This window comes from Onychostoma macrolepis, chromosome 19 (assembly GCF_012432095.1).
Source record: "Onychostoma macrolepis isolate SWU-2019 chromosome 19, ASM1243209v1, whole genome shotgun sequence".
Lineage (NCBI taxonomy): Eukaryota > Metazoa > Chordata > Actinopteri > Cypriniformes > Cyprinidae > Onychostoma > Onychostoma macrolepis.
In genome coordinates, this window is record NC_081173.1 from 4,848,206 (window position 1) to 4,870,392 (window position 22,187).

The 22,187-nt window shown below is 35.5% G+C and overlaps 1 protein-coding gene across 1 annotated transcript in view; it reads left to right on the forward strand.

The window, feature by feature from the left end:
• The window catches only part of epb41a (erythrocyte membrane protein band 4.1a), a 68,852-nt gene that overhangs the window by 31,290 nt on the left and 15,375 nt on the right, over positions 1 to 22,187 (forward strand). The window contains 13 exon segments of the mRNA XM_058752952.1: positions 1,301 to 1,405; positions 1,856 to 1,898; positions 2,007 to 2,082; positions 3,961 to 4,179; positions 4,401 to 4,488; positions 5,269 to 5,421; positions 5,918 to 6,015; positions 6,114 to 6,289; positions 10,446 to 10,690; positions 11,137 to 11,211; positions 12,455 to 12,493; positions 14,880 to 14,942; positions 19,484 to 19,654. Of these exon segments, the coding sequence (XP_058608935.1) occupies positions 1,301 to 1,405; positions 1,856 to 1,898; positions 2,007 to 2,082; positions 3,961 to 4,179; positions 4,401 to 4,488; positions 5,269 to 5,421; positions 5,918 to 6,015; positions 6,114 to 6,289; positions 10,446 to 10,690; positions 11,137 to 11,211; positions 12,455 to 12,493; positions 14,880 to 14,942; positions 19,484 to 19,654 (1,551 nt within the window).

A 22,187-nucleotide genomic window follows, 5' to 3' on the forward strand; every position in this document is an offset into this window, starting at 1 on the left:
TAGTAAAAATGTCTTAATCTTTGGCAGTCCCACAATAGTAATTAATCGAAAACATCATGTCCCTAATAACTTCTGGTTCATTCACCCTGGAAAGTGAAGTCATACACATTGCATTGTGGGATACAGTACCCAGCACAATGTGCTCTGTTGTGTACTATAGAATCTGGGTATTCCATGCATACAGAAAATGTGCTTACTGTGCACAATATGCATTCTATTATGGAAGCACATTTCAGCAACATGAGAAAAAACATTGTTATGACATAGTATCTCATAATTTTCAATTGAGTCATGATTATATAATCATTACATAATTATGACTTTTTGTCAATTGGTTGTTAGTTTTTGCCTTTTGTCATTTTGCCTTTTTATCTCATAATTATGACTTACTGATTAGTCATGATTAGGACTTGACTGATAATTGCAACTTGCGTAATAATTTAATAACTTTTATCTCGTAATGATGACTTTGTTTTCATAATTTTGGCTTACCTCTCTATTATGACTTAGTATCTCATAATTTCCCCTTTTTATTCCATACTCACATCATGATTATGAGATAAATGCTTAAAAAAAGTTACAAATTTGTCATAATTTTGTCATAATTTTGATTTACTGTCATAGCTATGACATTTTATCTTATAATTTTGTCTTTCTGACATAATTATAGCCTTTGTCATTATTTCAATCAACTATTTATATCATATCAATTGTTTTTGTCATTTTTACTTTTTATCTCATAATTCTGACTTACTTTCATGATTATGACTTTATTGTTAATTCCGATTATGTAATAATTTTGACCTTTTCCCCCCCCATAATTATGACTTAGTATCTCATAATGTTGCCCTATCTCTCAATAATAACTTAGTATCTCATAATTGTAACTTTTTATCGCATAATATTGATATTTGCCAATTTTTTGATTTACCAAAGCATTATTTTTTCTTGTGTGACAGAAATGGGTTTCCATACTATACACTGAAGGAACAGAAACATATTATAGTAGTATGCTACACCATACATAATATCACTTGCTAATAGAGCTGCTCAATTCATAGACCTAAAACTTTAAAGATAATTTCAAGCCATGAGTTCCTTCAGAAATGTCTTTGACTCATGTTTTGTTCTACAAAATAAATTACACACAGTGGTATCTCATAAGTCTAGAAGTCATGCTTTAATGCTTGTCGCTAACAAGTTGCTATATAAGGACTACAGTTGTTGTCTGACTAAAATACTTAAATTGTACTCATCCAAAAAGGGGCTTCTGTGTTTTAACTACATTTCTTTGTTTCAGAAACATGCCAAAGGCCAGGAGCTGTTTGCAAAAGTGTGCGACCACCTGAACCTGTTAGAGAAGGACTATTACGGTCTGGTCATATGGGAGACGCCAACCATAAAGGTGCCTCAATCTGTTAGCACTCACTCTCGCTCTCTTAATATTAACTGTGGGTGGCAGTTTTTTTTTTTTTCTTGACACAGCATGTTTTCTTCATGTTTCTTCGCTTTTGGAGTGGAATTCTAGTCAAAATAGAAATAATGGATGTTTTCTTTTTAAATTATTTAAACAATTTTCTTTACTATTATTATAAAACCCCATTTTATGAAGTTTAATAATTATTCTACTGTAATTCTATAAGAATAAAATTAATAAATCCACACCACAGTTGTAGCAATAACGACACAGAGGAATTATATAACTGAAATCACTTTCAGAACAATTTTTTTTTAACTGATAAATGATAAAAACACTGACAGCCAATCAGAATCCGCCCAAAAGAGCTTGGGCATTTAAATGGGCAGACTTTAGAGTGTTAACAGGCCTTTAGTTAAAGCTTTATGTGTCTTTTAGACATGGCTGGACTTCACGAAGGAGATCAGACGGCAAGTACAAGGTGAGTCACATCAAAGAGTGTTCATCTCTTTGACATAAAATAACTGTCAGAAAGTTAGTGTCTAATTTTCTGTTGTTCCTGTTTTAAATCATGTTTGCATTTATTTAGGCACCGAGTACGATTTCACATTCAATGTGAAGTTCTACCCGCCTGATCCAGCCCAGCTATCAGAAGACATCACCAGGTGAACAGATCTTTCTTTATTATATATATATATATATAATATGCAGACTATCCACTCACACATGACAATCTTTCTGGAGCTTTGGCCAGACGATTTGACCTTTTCATTGACCTTTGCATTCACCCACCCCTCTGTCTCTCCTTAATGTTTCCTGTTCCTAATGTCTAGGATTATAGCCGCATTGAAATATATTAGATTTTGTGATGTGGCTTAGTGGAATTATTAAATTGCAAAGGCTATGATTTTATTAAATAAGTATATGTGCTGCTATATGTGTGTTTTAGAGTGAAGTTAATTTACTGAGATCTGAGACTGAGATGCTGAAACACCACGTCACGAGCTGCTTGTGTGTAAATGAACACAGTGCCGTGCTTTACCCTTAAATACACAGTGCATGTTTATATAATTAAATTGCAGCCTTCGTGATTTCATAGTCACACTAAGCCATTTTTCGAAATAGATTTTATTTCTATAAAGCTATAATCCTACACATCACTGACAGGAATGAAGCTTAACACTGTGTTCATTTACTGTAAACTGAGCCATTGTGAGAAAAATGAAATGAAAACGTAAATATTAGCATTGTAAAAAATACTTTTATTAAATACTTGATTTTACTTACAACTTGCAATATATTTGCTTAATATTTTAACACTTTTCACTAAAAAAAAAGTCATATTTATTGTCATATTGAATGGGCCAATAGTATAAATGCGGATTTTTATTTTATTTTATTTTTTACTTCGATTTATGTAAAGATTATTTTTGTTCAGTCCTGAAAGGGTGCTTCATACATTTTCAGAGTATTGAAACCATTTCAGATTTTTATATGCAGATGCATTGCCATACAAAATCATCTCAATCATAGTAGAAGTTTTCTGATATCGTGCAGCCCTAGCAGCAGGACATCCGAGTAACAGCCCTTGTTCCACCAAAGCAAGTGGAAAACCCAAATGTGCATTCAGCAGTGGCACTGCTACTTGATTTACAAGTGCCACAAAAAAAAGTGAATTTTGTGAATTTACAATTGGAATCAGAACCAGAAGAATTCAATTCCTCACAATTGTCACTGATATCCAGTTCCCATCAGTGACCCTGGACCACCAAAACCAGTCTTAAGTGTAAATTTTTCAAAATCATCTGAAAGCCGAATAAGCTTTCCATTGATGCATGGTTTGTTAGGATAGGGCAATAAAAAATTTGAGATACAACTATTTGAATATCTGGAATCTGAGGGTGCAAAAAAATCTAAATATTGAGAAAATCGCCTTTAAAGTTGTCCAAATGAAGTTCTTAGCAATGCATATTACTAATAAAAAATGAAGTTTTGATATATTTATGGTAAGAAATGTACAAAATATGTTCATGGAACATGATCTTTACTTAATATCCTAATGATTTTTGGCATAAAAGAAACATGGATCATTTTGACCCATACAGTGTATTTTTGGCTATTGCTACAAATATACCCCAGCGACTTAAGACTGGTTTTGTGGTCCAGGGTCACATATGATAGTAGTTGTCTCTCTCTCTCTCTCTCTCTCGCTTGCTCACTCACTAATTTTAAAACTAATCTCTGATACTTGCCAGATCAAATCATTAATAAAATGGAGAGCCTCCTGCTGTTTCCTACCAAGTGAGCATGCAATTCTCTAGCCAGTTTCATTATCACACTCATAAATTACAAAAGCCCTTTCACCCTGAATAATCACAGTGGCGCGCTGACGTCACTTTACTGCTGTTGTCATGGTTGCAGTTCTGGACTCCTGTGCATGTATGTTTTGCAACAACATATTGTCCCAACTTGTAACATGTGATAACTTGGCACATAATGTCTTTGAGTTTTTGAGCTTATATGAAAGTCTTTGCGCTCTGCAGGTACTACTTGTGTTTGCAGCTGCGGAAGGACATCAAGAACGGCCGCTTGCCCTGCTCTTTCGTGACCCTGGCCCTGCTGGGATCTTATGCCCTGCAGTCTGAGCTGGGCGAGTACGACCCCGAGGTTCACGGCACCGACTATGCCAAGGAGCTCCAGCTCATCCCAGGACAGACCAAGGAGCTGGAGGAGAAAGTCATGGAGCTTCACCGCACATACAGGTGATCATGACTGCTTCTTACTGGTGCGCTGATGATTTACGCACATATATTCTTATCATAAATGGATGCTTGGGAAATATTTGTTAACGCAGTTGAAATAAATGCACATTTACAAGAGGTTAGCATTAAACTATTTAGTATTTGCACTTTCCTTTTCTGTAGCAAGGTATGTTGTTATGACTCTGAATAGTTATTTATTTATTTATGTATTTTTTCTACAGATCTATGAGTCCGGCTCAGGCTGATATGATGTTCCTGGAGAATGCTAAAAAACTGGCCATGTATGGGGTTGATCTCCACCAGGCAAAGGTACAGTAGATCAACTGGAGATACTTTTCATAAATACAATAAATAATAATAAAACAAACAAACAAATAAATAAAATGGTTAACCTTCAGAAAATTGCCATACTAACTATTAAATTAATTGTGTTATTGTATGTTTATGAGGTTTGCAATGTTTAAAAAAAAAAAAAATGAAATACATTTCAAAATGGCATAAAACCTATTTTGTTTAAATACTTTACATGAAGTTGGTTTTGTATTTATTGGTAATTTATATATATATATATATATATATATATATATATATATATATATATATATTTTTTTTTTTTTTACAATAACTTTGGTTTTTGATTGGATAATAATAATAATAAATACATTTACATGACATAAATACATGAAGTCTCCATTTACTGAGGCATGCTGTGACTTAAAATACTGTACAATGTGACTTTCCCTGGCACTGATTAAACCACTGCATTCTTTATGTGAAATCATCAATCTGAGCTGTCATAAAAACATTGGTTAGACTGAAATGTCCTTCATCTCACAGGAGTGCTTGTGATAAAAGTATTGCATGTCCTGTCACTGCTCAGATTTGGTAGCTGAAACCAGGTCAATCTGTTTGCATCAAGCCATGGATTTAAATAAATTATGGATTCACTTCAAGAGAAGCAAGGACGCCCCCTAGTGGTGCAGTTTTGTGATTGCAAGATTTTTGTTTATACAGTGTGTCTTAATACCTCAACTCGTTAAAGTCAAAAGATTATATTATATTATACCTTTACTATTCTCTTTCTGTCAGGATCTGGACGGAGTGGATATAATGCTGGGTGTTTGCTCCAGTGGCCTGATGGTGTATAAGGATAAGCTGAGGATTAATCGATTCCCCTGGCCAAAGGTTCTCAAAGTCTCCTACAAACGCAGCAGTTTCTTCATCAAGATACGGCCATCTGATGTAAGTGTACACAGCCTTAGAAATACTGAATTTATTCAGGTCACGTTACGTTTTATTTTCTTTTAATTTTAAAATGTTATTTTAGAATTATTTATAGTTTTATTTTTAATAATTTATTAATAATTTTTCAATTATTACCATTTAAAAATTATTTTTGCATTTTAAACATTTTTATAGCTCATTACTATTCTTTTAAATAAAATGTTATCAAACACACATACACACATATATATATATATATATATATATATATATATATATATATATATATATATATATTTGCATTCCAATTAATATAAATCAAACTGCAGTTGGGTTGTTTTTATTAAATGATAACTAAAAAATACAGAGAACATCTTTTTTATGATCTTTATGTGCAAGATATACTCACTAAAGATCTTTTTTGTTCGATTCAGAATGGTATTTCATAATGATTTTTGTGCTCATGAGAATCACCCATATGCACAGTCAGCCTTTGTTGTGCTGTATGTTTCAGCTGGAACATTACGAAAGCGCCATTGGCTTTAAACTGCCTAATTACAAGGCCGCCAAGAAACTGTGGAAAGTGTGTGTGGAGCATCACACATTCTTCAGGTATGAATATCAAACAACACATCACAGCTTTAGTGACTGTTTTTGTGAATTCATGAGTTCAAGTACATTTTGAAGAGTCGTGAAATCTGTGGTCTCAGGTTGACGTCCACAGAAGCGGCCACCACTCCCAGGAAGTTCCTGGCTCTGGGATCGAAGTTCCGCTACAGCGGCCGAACTCAAGCCCAGACCCGTCAGGCCAGCTCCATGATCGACAGACCCGCTCCACATTTCCAGCGTTCCGCCAGTAAGAGGGCGTCTCGCAGCTTAGATGGAGGTGTGTTTATTCTCCTTTACTTTGATAGTCCACTTTAGACATTCTACTAACTATGAGTAACTTTGCAACTACATAGTATTAGTAGGTTAGGGTTAGTAGAATAAGCTGACATGTAGTTGCAGAGTTACTTAAAGTCAGCAGAATGTTTAAAGTGGACTATCAAAATGAAGTCTTACCCTTTTCCCTTTCTTTTTGCCATTTACTTTAGTCTGTTCTGATTGTGTACGGATACAGCTGGTTAGGTTGAAAACAGAGGCAGATAAGCTGCTGGATTCTGGCCAATCACTGCCAGTCACCTCAGGGAGTTCGATCACAAGTCTGACACTCACTTTTGCTCTGTTTGGGATCCTATTTTCTCTTTCAATCTCCGTTTCTCCAGTTCTCTAATGCACTTGCCAAGGGGAGGTTCAGACTCTTTATGTAAGTTGTGCTGCAAGCATCTGTTTTTATTTGAGCTGTGAGCACAAGTCATTTGTCTCTGCTGGCTTTGGGCAGAAGGACAGATAGAGACACAGCATTCAGGCTGCTCTACTCACTAACAACCTGATGCTGGACAGCTTTCTCAGGCCTCAAGCATGGGTTTTGACCCCTGCTGGCCATTTTGTGCCTGAAATGTTAAGTCATGTTGACAGTAGTGTATTTCTGAAATGTGACTCAAACTGTGTGTCAAGTCCATTTCACACTCATGCTGCTCTATAGGATGCCTCCATTTGGCTCAATTCCAAAACAGCATTTCACACTTAATGAAAAAAAAAAAAAAAAAAATCCCACAATACAGACCCTTGTGAAAATATATGGGTTTAACACACTTTTCCCTTCTTAAAATCAAAAGCACTTGTCAGAAATACTGTATTTTAAAAGAATAAACTTAAATGTGAACTGAATGTATTATGTAATGTGTTTGCACACTTAATTGCATATTAACTGCAAATAAATAAAAATGTATTTTATTAAATGCAATTAGCTGAACTTAAGTAGGTACATGTCTATATGTACTTTCAAATGCACGTCTGTTGTAAATATGTGAACTGCTTAATATACTGACAAGCATTTACGATAAACTAAATATACTTTTCTAGACATTTCTATTAAAACTTGTATTTCATGTATATATTGTAATGTTGAAATTGCAATTTAGTACATTTAAAATATACTAACTTTACATGTAATATTGAATAACACACTACAATTAAAATTAGTTGTTTTTTTTTTTTTTTTTTAAATTAGTTAAATCAGTTATAATCAAGTATTTTACTCAGTCAACACATCAAACTAAGCAATAGATTAAAACACAGTGATTTAATTTGACTGACATTATTATAAAAACTCAACGATTTAAGTGTGCTTAAGTGTGTTAAGAAACATAGCCAGGAAAGTGTCTCTCTTTAAGTGCACTTAAGTGGCCTTTTATTTTTATAATGTAACATACACATTCAATACAATTAAACAACATTTTTTTACAAGGCTAGTCAAGAAGCATTGGATTTTAAATGATAGATTTTATTCAGTACTAGAAAGTATTTAGGTAACACTTTAGAATAGGGACACTTATTCACTATTAACTACGACTTTTCCCTCAATAAGCTCCTAATTTGCTGCTTATTAATAGTTAGTAAGGTAGTTGTTAAGTTTGGGTATGGGGTGGATTAAGGGATCTAAAACATGGTCATGCAGAATAAGGTATGAATATATGCTTTATAAGTACTAATAAACAGCCAGTATTCTAGTAATATGCATGCTAATAAGCATCTAGTTAATAGTGACGATTGATCCTTAAAATAAAGTGTTATCATTAATGAACTATTTCAAGAAATATTTACATTATTTGAATTTTAAACATAAAAAAAAACCAAATGAATTGGAAACAGCTGTTCAGCGTTGGTACCTATGGAGAGCGTTCCAAATCCGTCTCTTGGGGTTGCATTTCGATTAAGGCAGCAGCCTCTGTGGACAGTGACAGCTCACTAGAGTTTGGAACGGAGCCAGAGTGTCTCTGAGGTAAAGTGGAGGTGATTTCTTGTGGTATAAATAAACCTTGCTTGCTTTAAGCAGTGCAGGTGAACTCACTATGGGAGAGAAATCACAGCAGGGGTGCGATCCAGAAAAACAACCCTGGTTAACCCACTGATAATTTAACCATTCAGCCCTCAGGTAGAACACGGACACAGATTTAATTACTTTCTGCAGACTGTAGGTTATTTACATAAAAACTCCATGAATCCTACATAGTCAGTTGATGCAATCAGCAAACGGCCCTCTCTGAAATGCTTGTAGAAGGAAAAGCGAGACAGATTGCTGTTTTGATTAGTAGTTTGATTGAAAAGTTGCTTCCTGAGGCTTTTAAGTTTGGTATTGTTCATTTTTGTGGATCTCAACTCCCAGAGTGCACCTGTGAAGACATTAAAGTCCATGCAGAGTGAGATTCAGAGTACCTAAGCAGTTCTTGTGTTTGTTGGAGTTGTCTTTGATTGGCAGGTCAGTAATATCCCAGAGCATCTCCCACAGTCTGACAGGAGCTTGATCAGTTCAAAAGACACGAAGGTCCTAGAGCCGAAACTAAAATATATATATCACGGAAGGAAACAGTTCAGGTTTATTGGTTTGTGCTCCTGGGTTGCACTCTTTCTGAAACCCATCTGACCAGGAGGAGATTTATCCCCTCAGCTTGATCTTCTTTCCTCCTGACATTCAGCTCTTACAAAAAACAACAGCATTTGTTACTGTGTTTACATGATCCTGGAGATATTTTTACATTTTGAGATGACTCAATAGACTTTTTTTTAACTTTCCCTTGTGAAAAAAAAGGATTGAATGTATTGAATTTGCACTTGTAGTGTACTTTAAATCTTAAAAGTTAACTTAAAGAGACACACTTTCATGACTATGTTTCTTAACACGCTTAAGTACATTTTTAAAAAGTGAACTAATTAATAAAGCTTATGTAAAGAACTTGATTATAATTTTAATTGTTGTGTGTTTTTCAATATAACATTTAAGTTAATATATGTGACCCTGGACCACAAAACCAGTCGTAAGTAGCACGGGTATATTTGTAGCAATAGCCAAAAATACATTGTATGGATCAAAATTATCAGATTTTTCTTTTATGCCAAAAATCATTAGGATATTAAGAACATGTTCCATGAAGATATTTTGTAAATTTCCTACCGTAAATCTATAAAAACTTCATTTTTGATTAGTAACAACTAAGGACTTAATTTGGACAACTTTAAAGGTGTTTTCTCAACATTTTGATTTTTTTACACCCTCAGATTCCAGATTTTAAAGTAGTTGTATCTCAGCCAAATATTGTCCGATCCTAACAAACCATGCATTCCATTATTTATATAGCTTTCAGATGATGTATAAATCTCAATTTCAAAAGAATTTACCCTTATGACTGGTTTTGTGGTCCAGGGTCACATATAATATATTTTCTGTACATACACACAAATTTCAATAGAAATGACAGATATTTTATGACCTTGGACCACAAAACCAGTCTTAAGTCGCTGGGGTATATTTGTAGCAATAGCCAAAAATACATTGTATGGGTCAAAATTATCCATGTTTCTTTTATGCCATAAATCATTAGGACATTAAGTAAAGATCATGTTCCATGAAGATATTTTGTAAATTTCTTACCGTAAATGTATAAAAACTTAATTTTTGATTAGTAATATGCATTGCTAAGAACTTCATTTGGACAACTTTAAAGGCGATTTTCTCAATATTTGGATTTTTTTGCACCCTCAGATTCCAGATTTTCAAATAGTTTTCAATGGAAAGCTTATTTATTCAGCTTTCAGGTAATGTATAAATCTCAATTTTGAAAAATTGACACTTAAGACTGGTTTTGTCATCCAGTGTCACATTTTAGTTTATCATACATTCTTACTTAAGTATGTTTTTTTTCACAAGGGTAGTGTCAGTGAGAGTTGCTTTTTGCAACTGGTTTAGGATTGCATTATCCTAAAATAATCACAGTAAGACCAAGAAATGTGTATTACTGTGTTTGATGGCCTTACAATTGAACCATGTTTCTCAGAGTTGCATTGACATTGTCTACAGTATTTTAAAGTGAATATTTATTTATAGTCCATGATTTAAGTGTGATAGTTTTTTTTCTTTGTCCTCTGTCCCATACGTCTGACAGCCATGGTCTCGACCCCGGATAAGAACGCCCGTCCCGTCAGCGCTCCCATCATGTCTCCCATCTCCCCAGGCGACATGGCTCCTTCCCCAGTAGCATCTGCCGCCCGCACTGACCGTAAAGAGATGTCCACGCCCACGGGCCGTCCACGCTCCACTGAGAGGAAGAGTGAGGTGAAGGCAGAGGCCCATGTGACAGATGGCTCCAGAAAACACAGCACCAAAGCAGAGGGCACACCTGAAATCAAGGTATGACACACACAAATGTGCTAAATAACACTCAAATATATATACTATAGCTTTTCAATGTGAAATTAATGGAAATATATTTTAAATCATAATTTATACTATTTATTCTTTGTTTAAACAAAATTATATTTTGTTTTAGATCATTTTAGTGTCTACATTTCCCCCCTATTTTATGTGTTAGTACAGCTAAATGCACTGGAAACAAACACAATTTAAGCAAATGTTTAAGGATGAACCTATTTTTATAAACCTGCAGCACAGACTTCTACCTGACTTTTGATTTGTTGGACTAAGTGCTCATATAGCAATACGGCTTATTCTCACCAAGGTCGACATAAAAAAACAGCGCAAATTAGCAACAAAATGACCACAAATGCAAGACAGCCATGATATTTAGGTTTGTATGAGACAGTAGGAGTATGTGTACTCTCTCTGTGCTGCTGCAGACGGTAGCCCGGCGAGAACGGCGGCACCGTGATGCCCCGGTGGTGACGGCCACCAATGGGGAGAGAAAGAGCCAGGTTTGTGCTCATGATTTCAGCCAATATCATAAGAGCATGTACAACTGTGATTTACCCTAGTGGCCACCTTCATTAAGACTGTTATTATATGCAAAAACATTTTACACAGTTGGCCCATCACTAAGCTTCACCTCTTTTGATTACTTTTTCTCGCTCAGCCAAGTTTTACAAAATCTCCCACAACTACAGTCTTCTATATATGTAAAAGAAGTATGTTAGGTTATTAACATTAATATACCTTGTTACACATACACTGTTTAAAAGTTTGCAATAATTACGATTGTTCAGTGTCTTAAGAAATCTCTTCATGCTCATTAAGGCTGCATTTATTTGATCAAAAATACAGCAAAGACAGTAAAATTGAAAATATATTTATTCTTCCAGTATTCTGTGCCACATGATCCTTCAGAAATCATTCAGATAAGCTGATTTGATGCTTAAGAAACATTTATGATTATTATCGATGTTGATCAATGTTATCAATATTGCTGCTTAATTTTTTTTTTTGATACACTACCACTTAAAAGTTTAGGGTAAGTCTGGTTTAAAAAAAATAGAAATTAATTTTTTCTTTTTATTTGTCAAGACACAAGAGTAAAGACAAATAAAAAAAAATCCACAAAAATATGAAGCAGCACAAAATGTTTCCAACATTGATAATAAGAAACTTTATTAATAATTGACTAGCAAATGAGCATTTCTGAAAGATCATGTGACACTGAAGACTGGAGTAATGGCTGCTGAAAATTCAGCTTTGCATCACAGGAATAAATTTAATTTTTAAATATACTGAAAACTGTTATTTTAGATTGTAATAATATTTCACTGTATTGTTGTTTTTACTGTATTTTTGATCATATAAATGTAGCCTTGGAGAGCATAAGAGACTTGTACCTTAAATACAATGTGAGTCGCTTTGGATAAAAGTGTCAGCCAAATGCATAAATGTAAAATGTAAAAATGTAGTGTCGCATTGGTCTGAAATGTTAAGGTGGGGCTTAGTGAAGGATCAATTGCAAAAGCAGTAATATGACTTACAATAATAGATCATCAGAAGATATTTGTGTTAAACTATATATTAGTGCATTCTGACAATATTACATACTATAAGACATACATGAACAGCTGTAAATAAATCAAAACCATTGTGAATCATGCTTTTTTCACTGGTAAGTGAGTAGCAAAGTAGCTTGTTTCATAAAGACTTACATGCTCTCTTCCTTCCCCTCTGGGGTCTGAACAGTCGCCACGGGCGGACACAGAGATGGTGCGCATGAGGAAGGTCAGAGCTCGTTCCGTACGGGTATCGCAGCATGAGGACGATGCCATTGTACTCATTATCTCCTCACTGCCCATGTTTTACAACAAAAAGATCATTTTATTGTTGTTTTCTCATCTGCTTTGGCTGTATCTTGCTTGCACTTGTATGAGTTTGGCTGTACCAGACAGCACTGTAGCTGTCAGATATGAACCTATTCAGGCAGCGACAGTGAGTCAGTACAAACTGAGGTTTATGGAATGAGGAAAGTGTTCATTATGAGTGAAGTTCAGATGAACTTTTGCATTGTTATTGTGGCATTTACTCTAGCATGCATTGTCCCCTGTCATGTGCTGTCTTTTACACAGACAAAATCGTTTTTAGAAGATAAACTGTGTTCTCTTGCTGCAAACCTGAGTTACTCCAACTTTAAAACGAACTGAGATAAATAATAACTTTCGATTTATAGACATTTAGAGAAGTAATTTAAAGCTTGTTCAAAACTTTAGATCTCTCAACTGAAACATGCTGATAATGTATTACAGAACTGCAGAACAAAGTCAGTGAGATGTTTGCACTTTATATACACTACCAGTTAGAGGTCTGGACATGCCTGTTTTCCTAAAAAAAACACAAAAAAAAAAAACACACACACATCCTGGATGATCCCAGTAGTATATATGTATATATTGAAAAGGAGAAGGGGCCAAGCACTGAACCCTGCGGTACCCCTATGGTTAGTTGATAGCTCATGATCCCCTGAAGAATCGACCTGTAAGGTAGGCCTTAGGAGCATCTCTCCGCTTTTTTATGATGCCCAAGTTGGAGAGGTTAGAAAAGAGACCGTGTCAAAGGCAGCATACAATTCAACCAAATGAGGACGGATTATGTCCTTTCCACCCAAAAAGGCTTCAGTCAAGGCTATATCTGTTGAATGTCCACTTTGTAATCAAGTCAATCAAGTCAAATCCTCACTGATTTGCTGTCCAGCAGCTTGTTATGTGGGAAGAAAGAAGAAAACATCTTACTCAAGTGTTTTTCGCAGTGAATTGGAAGAGAGACTAGTCTGCAGGTGGTCTGGTATTTAGTGTCGGTTGCACAAGTCGGCTTGAATGTGTTGGGAAGAGTGCCAGTGCGTAGTGATGCATTTATGATGGATGTGAGTGCAGCTTAAAATGTAGGAGAGATGGCATATAAAAGATGGGAGGGAATTGGATCAATGGGAATGGTGGTAGGATGGTTGGAGAGGAGAACTTTAGAGACCTCTGCCTTCATAAGAGGAGAATAGAGATTTGCATGTGAGTCGTGGGTGTTTGTTAGTTTGTTTGTTGTGTTGAGAATTGCCTGCTGCTGATTGTTACTGTATCTGTGAAAAATGGGCAAAGTTGTCAGCCATTAGGGAGGATGTGGGAGGGAAGAGGTGAATGCCTCCTCAGTTTGCGAGTGTCTAAAGTGTTGTTGATCTTTTTGTGTAGTTGGATGCTTTTGCAATGGTAATATTGGCAGAAAAGAAGAAAGCAGAGCAATGGGTCTCTTCTCTAAGGTAGATAGGCTCTCTAAAGATGTGCTCTCGCCTGACAGCACACGCAGTGTGTCATTCTCAAAACCAGTTGCAACACCTTTCAAACCTAGACTATACATGATTGGCTACTGTTTTTACACAGAACCATTTGCTAGATAAAGCTATAACACACAATACATTGCATATGTCACTTTTAAAAATTGCACTTAATTGTGTTAAGAAACATATGAGAGGACACTTAGGTGGTCTTTTATTTCATTTTTAGTGTTTTTTATTTATTTTTTTATTTTTTTTAATATACTGAAATATATTGAGATTTGAAATACACTACAAATGCACATTCAATACAATAAGCACACTTCTTTTTTCACTAGATCAAAAGCTTTCTAAGACCACCAGAAATGAATATTCAGTCACATATGTCCAAACTTTTGACTGGTAGTGTGGTTTTAAAGATTATCACAAAATTATGGATGAAGTCAATGATATACAGCTTACAAAAAAGACAGGATTTACACAGGTTAAGCCAGTGTTGCTGGGTCAGGATGCTGTTTTGATAACACCAGAGAGCTGCACAGCAAATACACAGTGTTTCACCAATAACGGCAAAGAGAAGTTTAATTTTAAACTGATACCTCATTACACTTTCATAACTCTACCCGTTGCACAATTATCCCTGACCTCGCAGTCACCCCTGACCTCTGACCTCTCCTCTCTATCTAGCTGCGGCTGCTGCGGTTCATCCATATTTGATTTGTCTCCATCCCTCAACGTCCCCACACACTGAATGCAACTGCAGAGCAAACTTTAAAAATGACCCAAGAATCATTTCACGACTTTCTCTACGTTCAAAACACTGCCAACTCTATTTTTTCCTGTTCTTCACAGAAAAGAGCTAAGAAAATTGAGGGTGAAACTATTTATATCAGACATAGCAATTTAATGTTGGAGGTTTGTATGGAAACTCTGGAAATGTCTTGTTTTTGCCGCTGCATGTATCACTGCATGAGATTCTGTTTCATCTTGTTTCTTTCTTCATTCTTCTCACCGCACTCTCTCTTTTGTGTTTTGGTTTGTTTTGTAGCTTAACCCTAAAGGCTTGGCATGCACTATTTACCTCACTAACTGTAATGCAAGTACTCACTTCTATTTATTCTCTGTTTGCTTAGCACTACTTTATTAAATATATGATTGGGATTTTTTTTGCTTCTTTTATATTAAATGTTTTTTTTTATTTTATGCAAAATTGAGCCGATCCAAAAATGTAGCCTGTAGTTGGATCGCATAAAAAAGCTTTTAATGAGTACAATTTTGTGTAAATATTATTTTATTGAAGCAACGTTAGATGCCTTTTAGAGCATGTTAGGCTCTTAGCACGAATGCCTTTTGTTTAATTTTTACAGTAGACTCTATGCCTGTTCTGTTCTACTTTTTCTAAATATTTCTAATGGGCTTTTCACACTTGAAATGAATAACCCAATTATAACAACAATTGTTTTCTGTTCACAATTTTCACATTATTAAATTAATCCTGGGTAGTCAAATTTCTAGAATTAGCCGTCTGGTTTGGCCTACAAATTGATGTTGTAGATGGCTAAACAGCTCAAAATATTGATTGGACAAGAAAAGCATGTGTACAGAACTGTCCACTTGTGAAATTGTCACCACATGAATCGGCTAATGTACAAAAATAGCAATAATGCAGTCTCTTATGTCTAGATAACCTGTTTTCTGTCACCATTTGACATTTTTAATGCTTTCCTTGGGACACTGAAACTAAACAAAACAGCTGTACGAAGCGCATGGATATTTAATCAGGGAATAGTTGTTTAGTTTACAACTGGTTTTTAATTGCTAAACTGCTTGCTGTAACTTTCTAGCACCACATTGTTTCATGCTGTTTGGCACCAGAGATTGGAGTTTAGCACTACAAAAAATCCTGGGTCAAAAAACATGTTTACCCAGGGTTAAACATACTGTGACAAGCCCATAAATATACTGAAGTCTACTGTTTAGACAGATATATAATCATTGGCTGTACATTTAGCTGGCTAATGCACGTTTTTATTGTGTTATTTGTTACTAGATCACATGATTATTATATTACTGATTTGTAGTGTTACACAGTACACAATCTGTACAGCCTGTCCCAGTCATATATTTACATAGTTACTACAAAGGCTGTTTCCACTGTTGTGAGGTCTGATGAGTCTGATAATGAGTCTGAAAACCAGATGGATTCTGTGACATTAACCCCTTCATCTACCCACTGACCTCTTCTTTAACCCTGTGACCTCTGTATCTAACCAAACCTCATATATAACACTACGTGTCCATCACATACACTGTCATTATATTAAGTGTTTAAGATTGCTGTTGGTGTTTGAGCCAAGCACTGTTTTGCATTCTGCTTTGTTTCATAAATCAGAAGACATGGGTCAAATATCCATCATATGCTGCAGTGAATTATAACAGCATATGATTTATTTAGTACACTAGTTTTGCATTGATATAGACCAGTCTTTGGAACAGCTTGTGTAGAGATCAGAATCTAGTCATTTGACCCATGTCTCAGCCCAGGCTTTGTTCACACTGGAGCTTGAACAGTTTATCTAATGGTAAAACTTCTGAAGTGCTCACATGATCACCACCTCATCTCTCTCCTCCTAACAACAAATTAGCATTTAGAAGAGTTTAATTAATGATTTAAAAACAGAAATTCTATTTTTATTTATTTTTCACAAACCGTAGTGAGCTGCTTGCCAGATTAGCTTTTTAAGTAAACTCCAGCAAAAACATACAAAATAGTGCTTAAATTGATTAAATTGCATTTTATAGAGCTAATATTAGCATGTTGCTAAGCTATAGACACAATGCTTTAATACATATTGAAAACCTTATTGCAATGCATTTCTGGATTGCTTTTTTTGGAAATGATACATACAATCATGTTACCTTACAATTCTGCCAAACAAGGTATCTGTGGAGGCAGAATAATGTTGCCGTCTATAGCCGAATATATACTTAGTTTTTTCCATGTATGCTAGGCTAGGTGTACAGTGCGTGTGATGTGAATTTTATCATTAGCATTGTAGAGTACATATGCAGCAAGATTTTTCTAACCGTACATAATCTGTACACTCAACTCGCGCATTCACCGTAAATTATTTGGTCCACAAGGTGGCAACGCTAGCTGTGATTTAACAACAATAGATGCCTGTTTGACGAGCGCTTTTATGAGGGTAATAAAAGATACCAACACAACTCTAGTTTAAACGAGTACAGATATATTTTTATCCCTTATACCTTTTGGAAAGTAAAAGCGCAGACACTGGTCAAAGATTTCAAACTTTGTCATGTACATGTGTAGAGGAGAATACTTTAAGTTGCGCAAGTTATATGCTCTATTTGTTTTTATCTGAGCTAACCAACCCCACTACGTAGATAGCAATGACGCTCCAACATGGTGGCTCGCTAGCTAGATAGCTAGGTAGAAATTTGGAAAATAAGATGGTTTTCTAATAAATGTTTCATTTCCACTTTAAAATGTCTAGCTTAGCAGCTCACTAGAGTTTGGAACAAATCCTTAGTGTCTTAACTATACCACAATGCTTTTCATTTATTAGTTTGCCACATAGAAGTTTCAACCTACTAACCTGTGATCTTAAACACACTTGTTGCTTGTAACTTGAATGATGCTTAAAGGGATAGTACACCCAAAAATGAAAATTCTGTCATTAATTACTCACCCTCGTGTCGTTCCAAACCTGTAAGACCTTCGTTCATCTTCAAAACACAAATGAAGATATTTTTTGATGAAATCCTAGAGCTTTCTGGCCCTGCATAGACAGCAAGGGTACTACTAGGTTCAAGGCCCAGAAAGGTAGTAAGGACATTGTTAAAATAGTCCATGTGACGTCAGTGGTTCAACTGTAATGTTATGAAGCTGCGAGAATACTTTTTGTTTGCAAAGAAAAGAAAGCACTGCACCTTGTTTACAATCAGAGGATTTGTAAACGACATGAGGGTGAGTAATTGATGGCATAATTTTCATTTTTGGGTGAACTATCCCTTTAAAAGGATTAGGTCAAAAATTAAGGAGACAGACAAATCTTGGCATTGTTTATTTTTAAGTGTCAGCTGTCAGTCTGAAGTCTGATGTAGATGATGAGGGATGGTTTGTCATGAGAGTGTTTCGTTCTCGCAGATGTTCTGTTGGGCACCAAGACACAGATCTGTTTTATTTCCAAAGTCTGTAGTTATGTGAATAAAGATCAGCTGATCTGTCTCTCTTTCGAGCTCATTAATCACAATCTGTCTGTGCACACATGGATCATTTGTTTTGGGCAATCACAAAGCCTCCTCTCCGACTTGAATATGCATAGCCTCACAGTGTCTGAGCATAGCTGATTACCCGATGCCACTGAGCCGAGATGATGGGAGACAAATCAGGCTGCAGGTGATGAAAAAAGAGGAACATGCAGTTAGAAGACGGTGAAAGTGGAAAGAAGAGACCTGTGTCTTGGTGGCCAATGGCCGATCTGTTGAATGGCTTTGTGTGTGTCATTCACTCGACTGAAAATAATGTGACTAGGGATGGGGATCACAGGAAATATAATGATTTTGGTTCCTTTAACTATATAAAATGTACTATAACAATTCAGTAAGTGAATTGTTCGGTGAGTTCAAACCCATTATAAACCCATGAGTTTAAGACTGATTTGAGAGTTTTTTGGCTGATTCATTAAAAATAACTGGTTGAGTCATTCACACCTACACTGGTTACATTGTACTTGATGTTTTTGATGTTATGTGCAACCAGCAAGGACAATGCAATATGAATGTGTTGTCTAGTTATTGTTGTTGTATTATTTTTTGTACACTCTTAAAAATAAACATTCTTTATTGTCACCTATGGTGAAGAACCATCCATGGAACCTTTCAATTGCACAAAAGGTTCTTTTAAGTGGAAAAAGGTTCTTTAGAAGGTTCTTTTAAGAACTGTTCACTGAAGGTTCTTTGAGGAACCTCAAATTGTTCTTCTGTGGAATCACTGCAAAAACTCTCTTTTGGAATCTTTATTTTTGATATTTATATTTATTTTTATATGAGAGTGTAGCTCATGTTCAATTTAGACTACAACCACACAACCAACTCTAGATGGGATCTTTTGACATTCAAGAATTATTAACGGAACCAAACATCTTGAAATTATGCAGTACAAATACTTGATTCCCAACCCTAGATGACACCCCTGAGATAGTTTGGGGTAAAACAGTGATTCATGTCAGATCATCTTACTAATGAGATGTCTTCATTGGGTTATTTCCCCTCTCTTAATTTCTTCATCTGTCCTTCATCTTCCTGTGCTCTCTCTTTTTATCTCAATTTTGCTATCGGTTCCCAAATTTCTCTTCTGCTATCCTCATTTTTTTTTCTTTTGACCTTTTTGGTATGCTTTCTCTCTGCCTGGACCTCTCTTTCTCTCTCAGGACGTGGAAAAGACACAGACAGAAATCATGCGTCATCACACCAGTATCAGCGAACTCAAGCGAAGCTTCATGGAGTCGGTGCCCGAAACCAGGCCCAGCGAGTGGGACAAGCGTCTGTCCACCCACTCGCCCTTCCGGACCGCCAGCATCAACGGCCAGATGCAGCCCGACGTGAGTACTGGGGTTAAAGGTTACACTTCACTCTTGGATTTTAGAGCCTTTGTATGCCTTTTTCTTAAAGACTGGAAAAGTCATGATGATAGATTGCTGGCTTCATGAAATGGAGGTAACTTTGGCCATCCACTGGTGTTTAGCTGCGTAGCATGTCGACAGGGTTTCATGTCAATACAATGATGACTTTTGGGGAAGAACTAGTGACTGGTTTTTCCAAAGTTTGCAAAAAGTGGCATCAAATCGTTGAAGGATACTCAGAGTTTGTTAGTTGTGAGTAAATTAGATATCAATGAACAATGGGTATATTATGCTTTCTTTTCTGAGTTATCTCTGTTTTGAACTTTTGGGTGGATTTCAGTGCTGTTTTCAGTGACTGCTGAAACATTGGCTGTTTCTCGCTCTACGTCATTATTAACCATCGAAGTTCAATTCCAATACTCGAGAACGCAAATAAAGAGGACACATGAAAGTGCCCGGATGTGTTCTTGAAATCGAGGACGCATCGAATGCAGACTTGAGAGAATCGAACCGTTAGAAATCTCAGAAGACGCTGCGGGCGGACGACGTACGGAAGCCGCAAATACGTGACGGCTTGTGTAAGAAAACATTTGTCATTTTGTTGAGTGAGAAAGTCTTTCGTACTTTTTATTGGCATATTAAAAAAATATGTAACATTATACATAGCCTAATAATTTTCACAAATACATGCAATAAAATATGAAAATATTGTCTATAATAAAATGAAATGAACGTTTTAAAAGCGTTATGGCATTTGTTTGTGATGTTATTGTGCATTGCGTGCTGCTGTCTCGCTCCTTATAATCTGCTGGGACTGTCAGTTAAGCAGCAAGGACACAGCGCATCTCAGTTCTCACAAAGACGCTTTCTGTGTTCTCGCGTCCTTCCGAGTTCGTTCTTTCAAGGAAGCCTGGTAAGACCGGTCTCCACAAGAACACAAGTCCATTCTTTGCGTTTTGGAATTGAGAAACAGCCCCAATTTCTGTATATTTTCTGTTTCCTTTGTATTACTGTGGTATCATCAAAGTGTTTATAAATTGCCAGCCTCGAAATGACACATTCAAAAAAGTCACTTTATATGTAACTTAGCCTGTCTTTTCCTATGTAAATTTATAATCATTAAATATTCAAATTTTTCATAATTAACTGATTTATTTTAGTTGTATTTATGTATTATAGTTTTATTATTATTATAGCTTTATTTATACAACCCGAATTCCGGAAATGTTGGGACGTTTTTAGAATTTCAAATCAGATGAGCCAATATTTTAGTCACAATAGAACATAGATAACATAACAAATGTTTAAACTGAGAAATTTTTAAATTTTATGCACAAAATGAGCTCATTTCAAATTTGATGCCTGCTACAGGTCTCAAAATAGTTGGGACGGGGGCATGTGTAGCATCTCCTCTTCCTTTCAAAACAGTTTGAAGACGTCTGGGCATCGAGGTTATGAGTTTCTGGAGTGTTGGAATTTGGTCCCATTCTTGCCTGATATAGGTTTCTAGCTGCTTCGTGGTCATCTTTGATGTATTTTTCGTTTAATGATTCGCCAAATGTTCTCTATAGGTGTAAGATCTGGACTGCAGGCAGGCTAATTTAGCAACGAAGCCATGCTGTTGTAATAGCTGCAGTATGTGGTTTTGCATTGTCCCGCTGAAATACACGTCGTCTGGAGGGAAGCATATGTTGCTCTAAAACCTTTATATACCTTTCAGCATTCATAGTGCCTTCCAAAACATGCAAGCTGCCCATACCGTATGCACTTATGCACCCCCATACCATCAGAGATGCTGACTTTTGAACTGAATGCTGATAACACGCTGGAAGGTCTCCCTCCTCTTTAGCCCGGAGGACATGGTGTCCGTGATTCCCAACAAGAATGTCAAATTTGGACTCATCTGACCATAGAACACTTTTCCACTTTGAAACAGTCCATTTTAAATGATGGAAAACCATGCCAACTATTTTGAGACCTGTAGCAGGCATCAAATTTGAAATGAGCTCATTTAGTGGATAAAGTTTAAACATTTGTTATGTTCTCTATGTTCTATTGCGAATAAAATATTGGCTCATGTGATTTGTTTGAACGTCCCAACATTTCCGGAATTTGGGTTGTACATTATTTACTTGATTTAGCTTTTACTTTTATATTTTCCGTTTTCATTTTAATTTTAGTTTAAGATTTAATAATCTTGAATAATAATGTGTTTTTGTAATTTTTATTAGGTTTTTTTTTTTTTTTTTATATCTGTTAATTTCAGTCTTAGTTCTAGTAATTTTAGTTCTTCAACTTAAAAAAAAACAAAAAACATTTAGTTGCCAGAGCAACATTTCTTTAATTTTCTATTTTTTTAAAATCTAATATTTATGTTTTACTTTTAATTATTTAGCCTTTATTTCAATTAACTAATACATTTTTTTAATAGTTTTAGTTTTCGCTAATAATAACTTCAATGAATTTCAATAAACATACATTTTTAGAGAAAGGTTTACATCAGCCAAGTTGT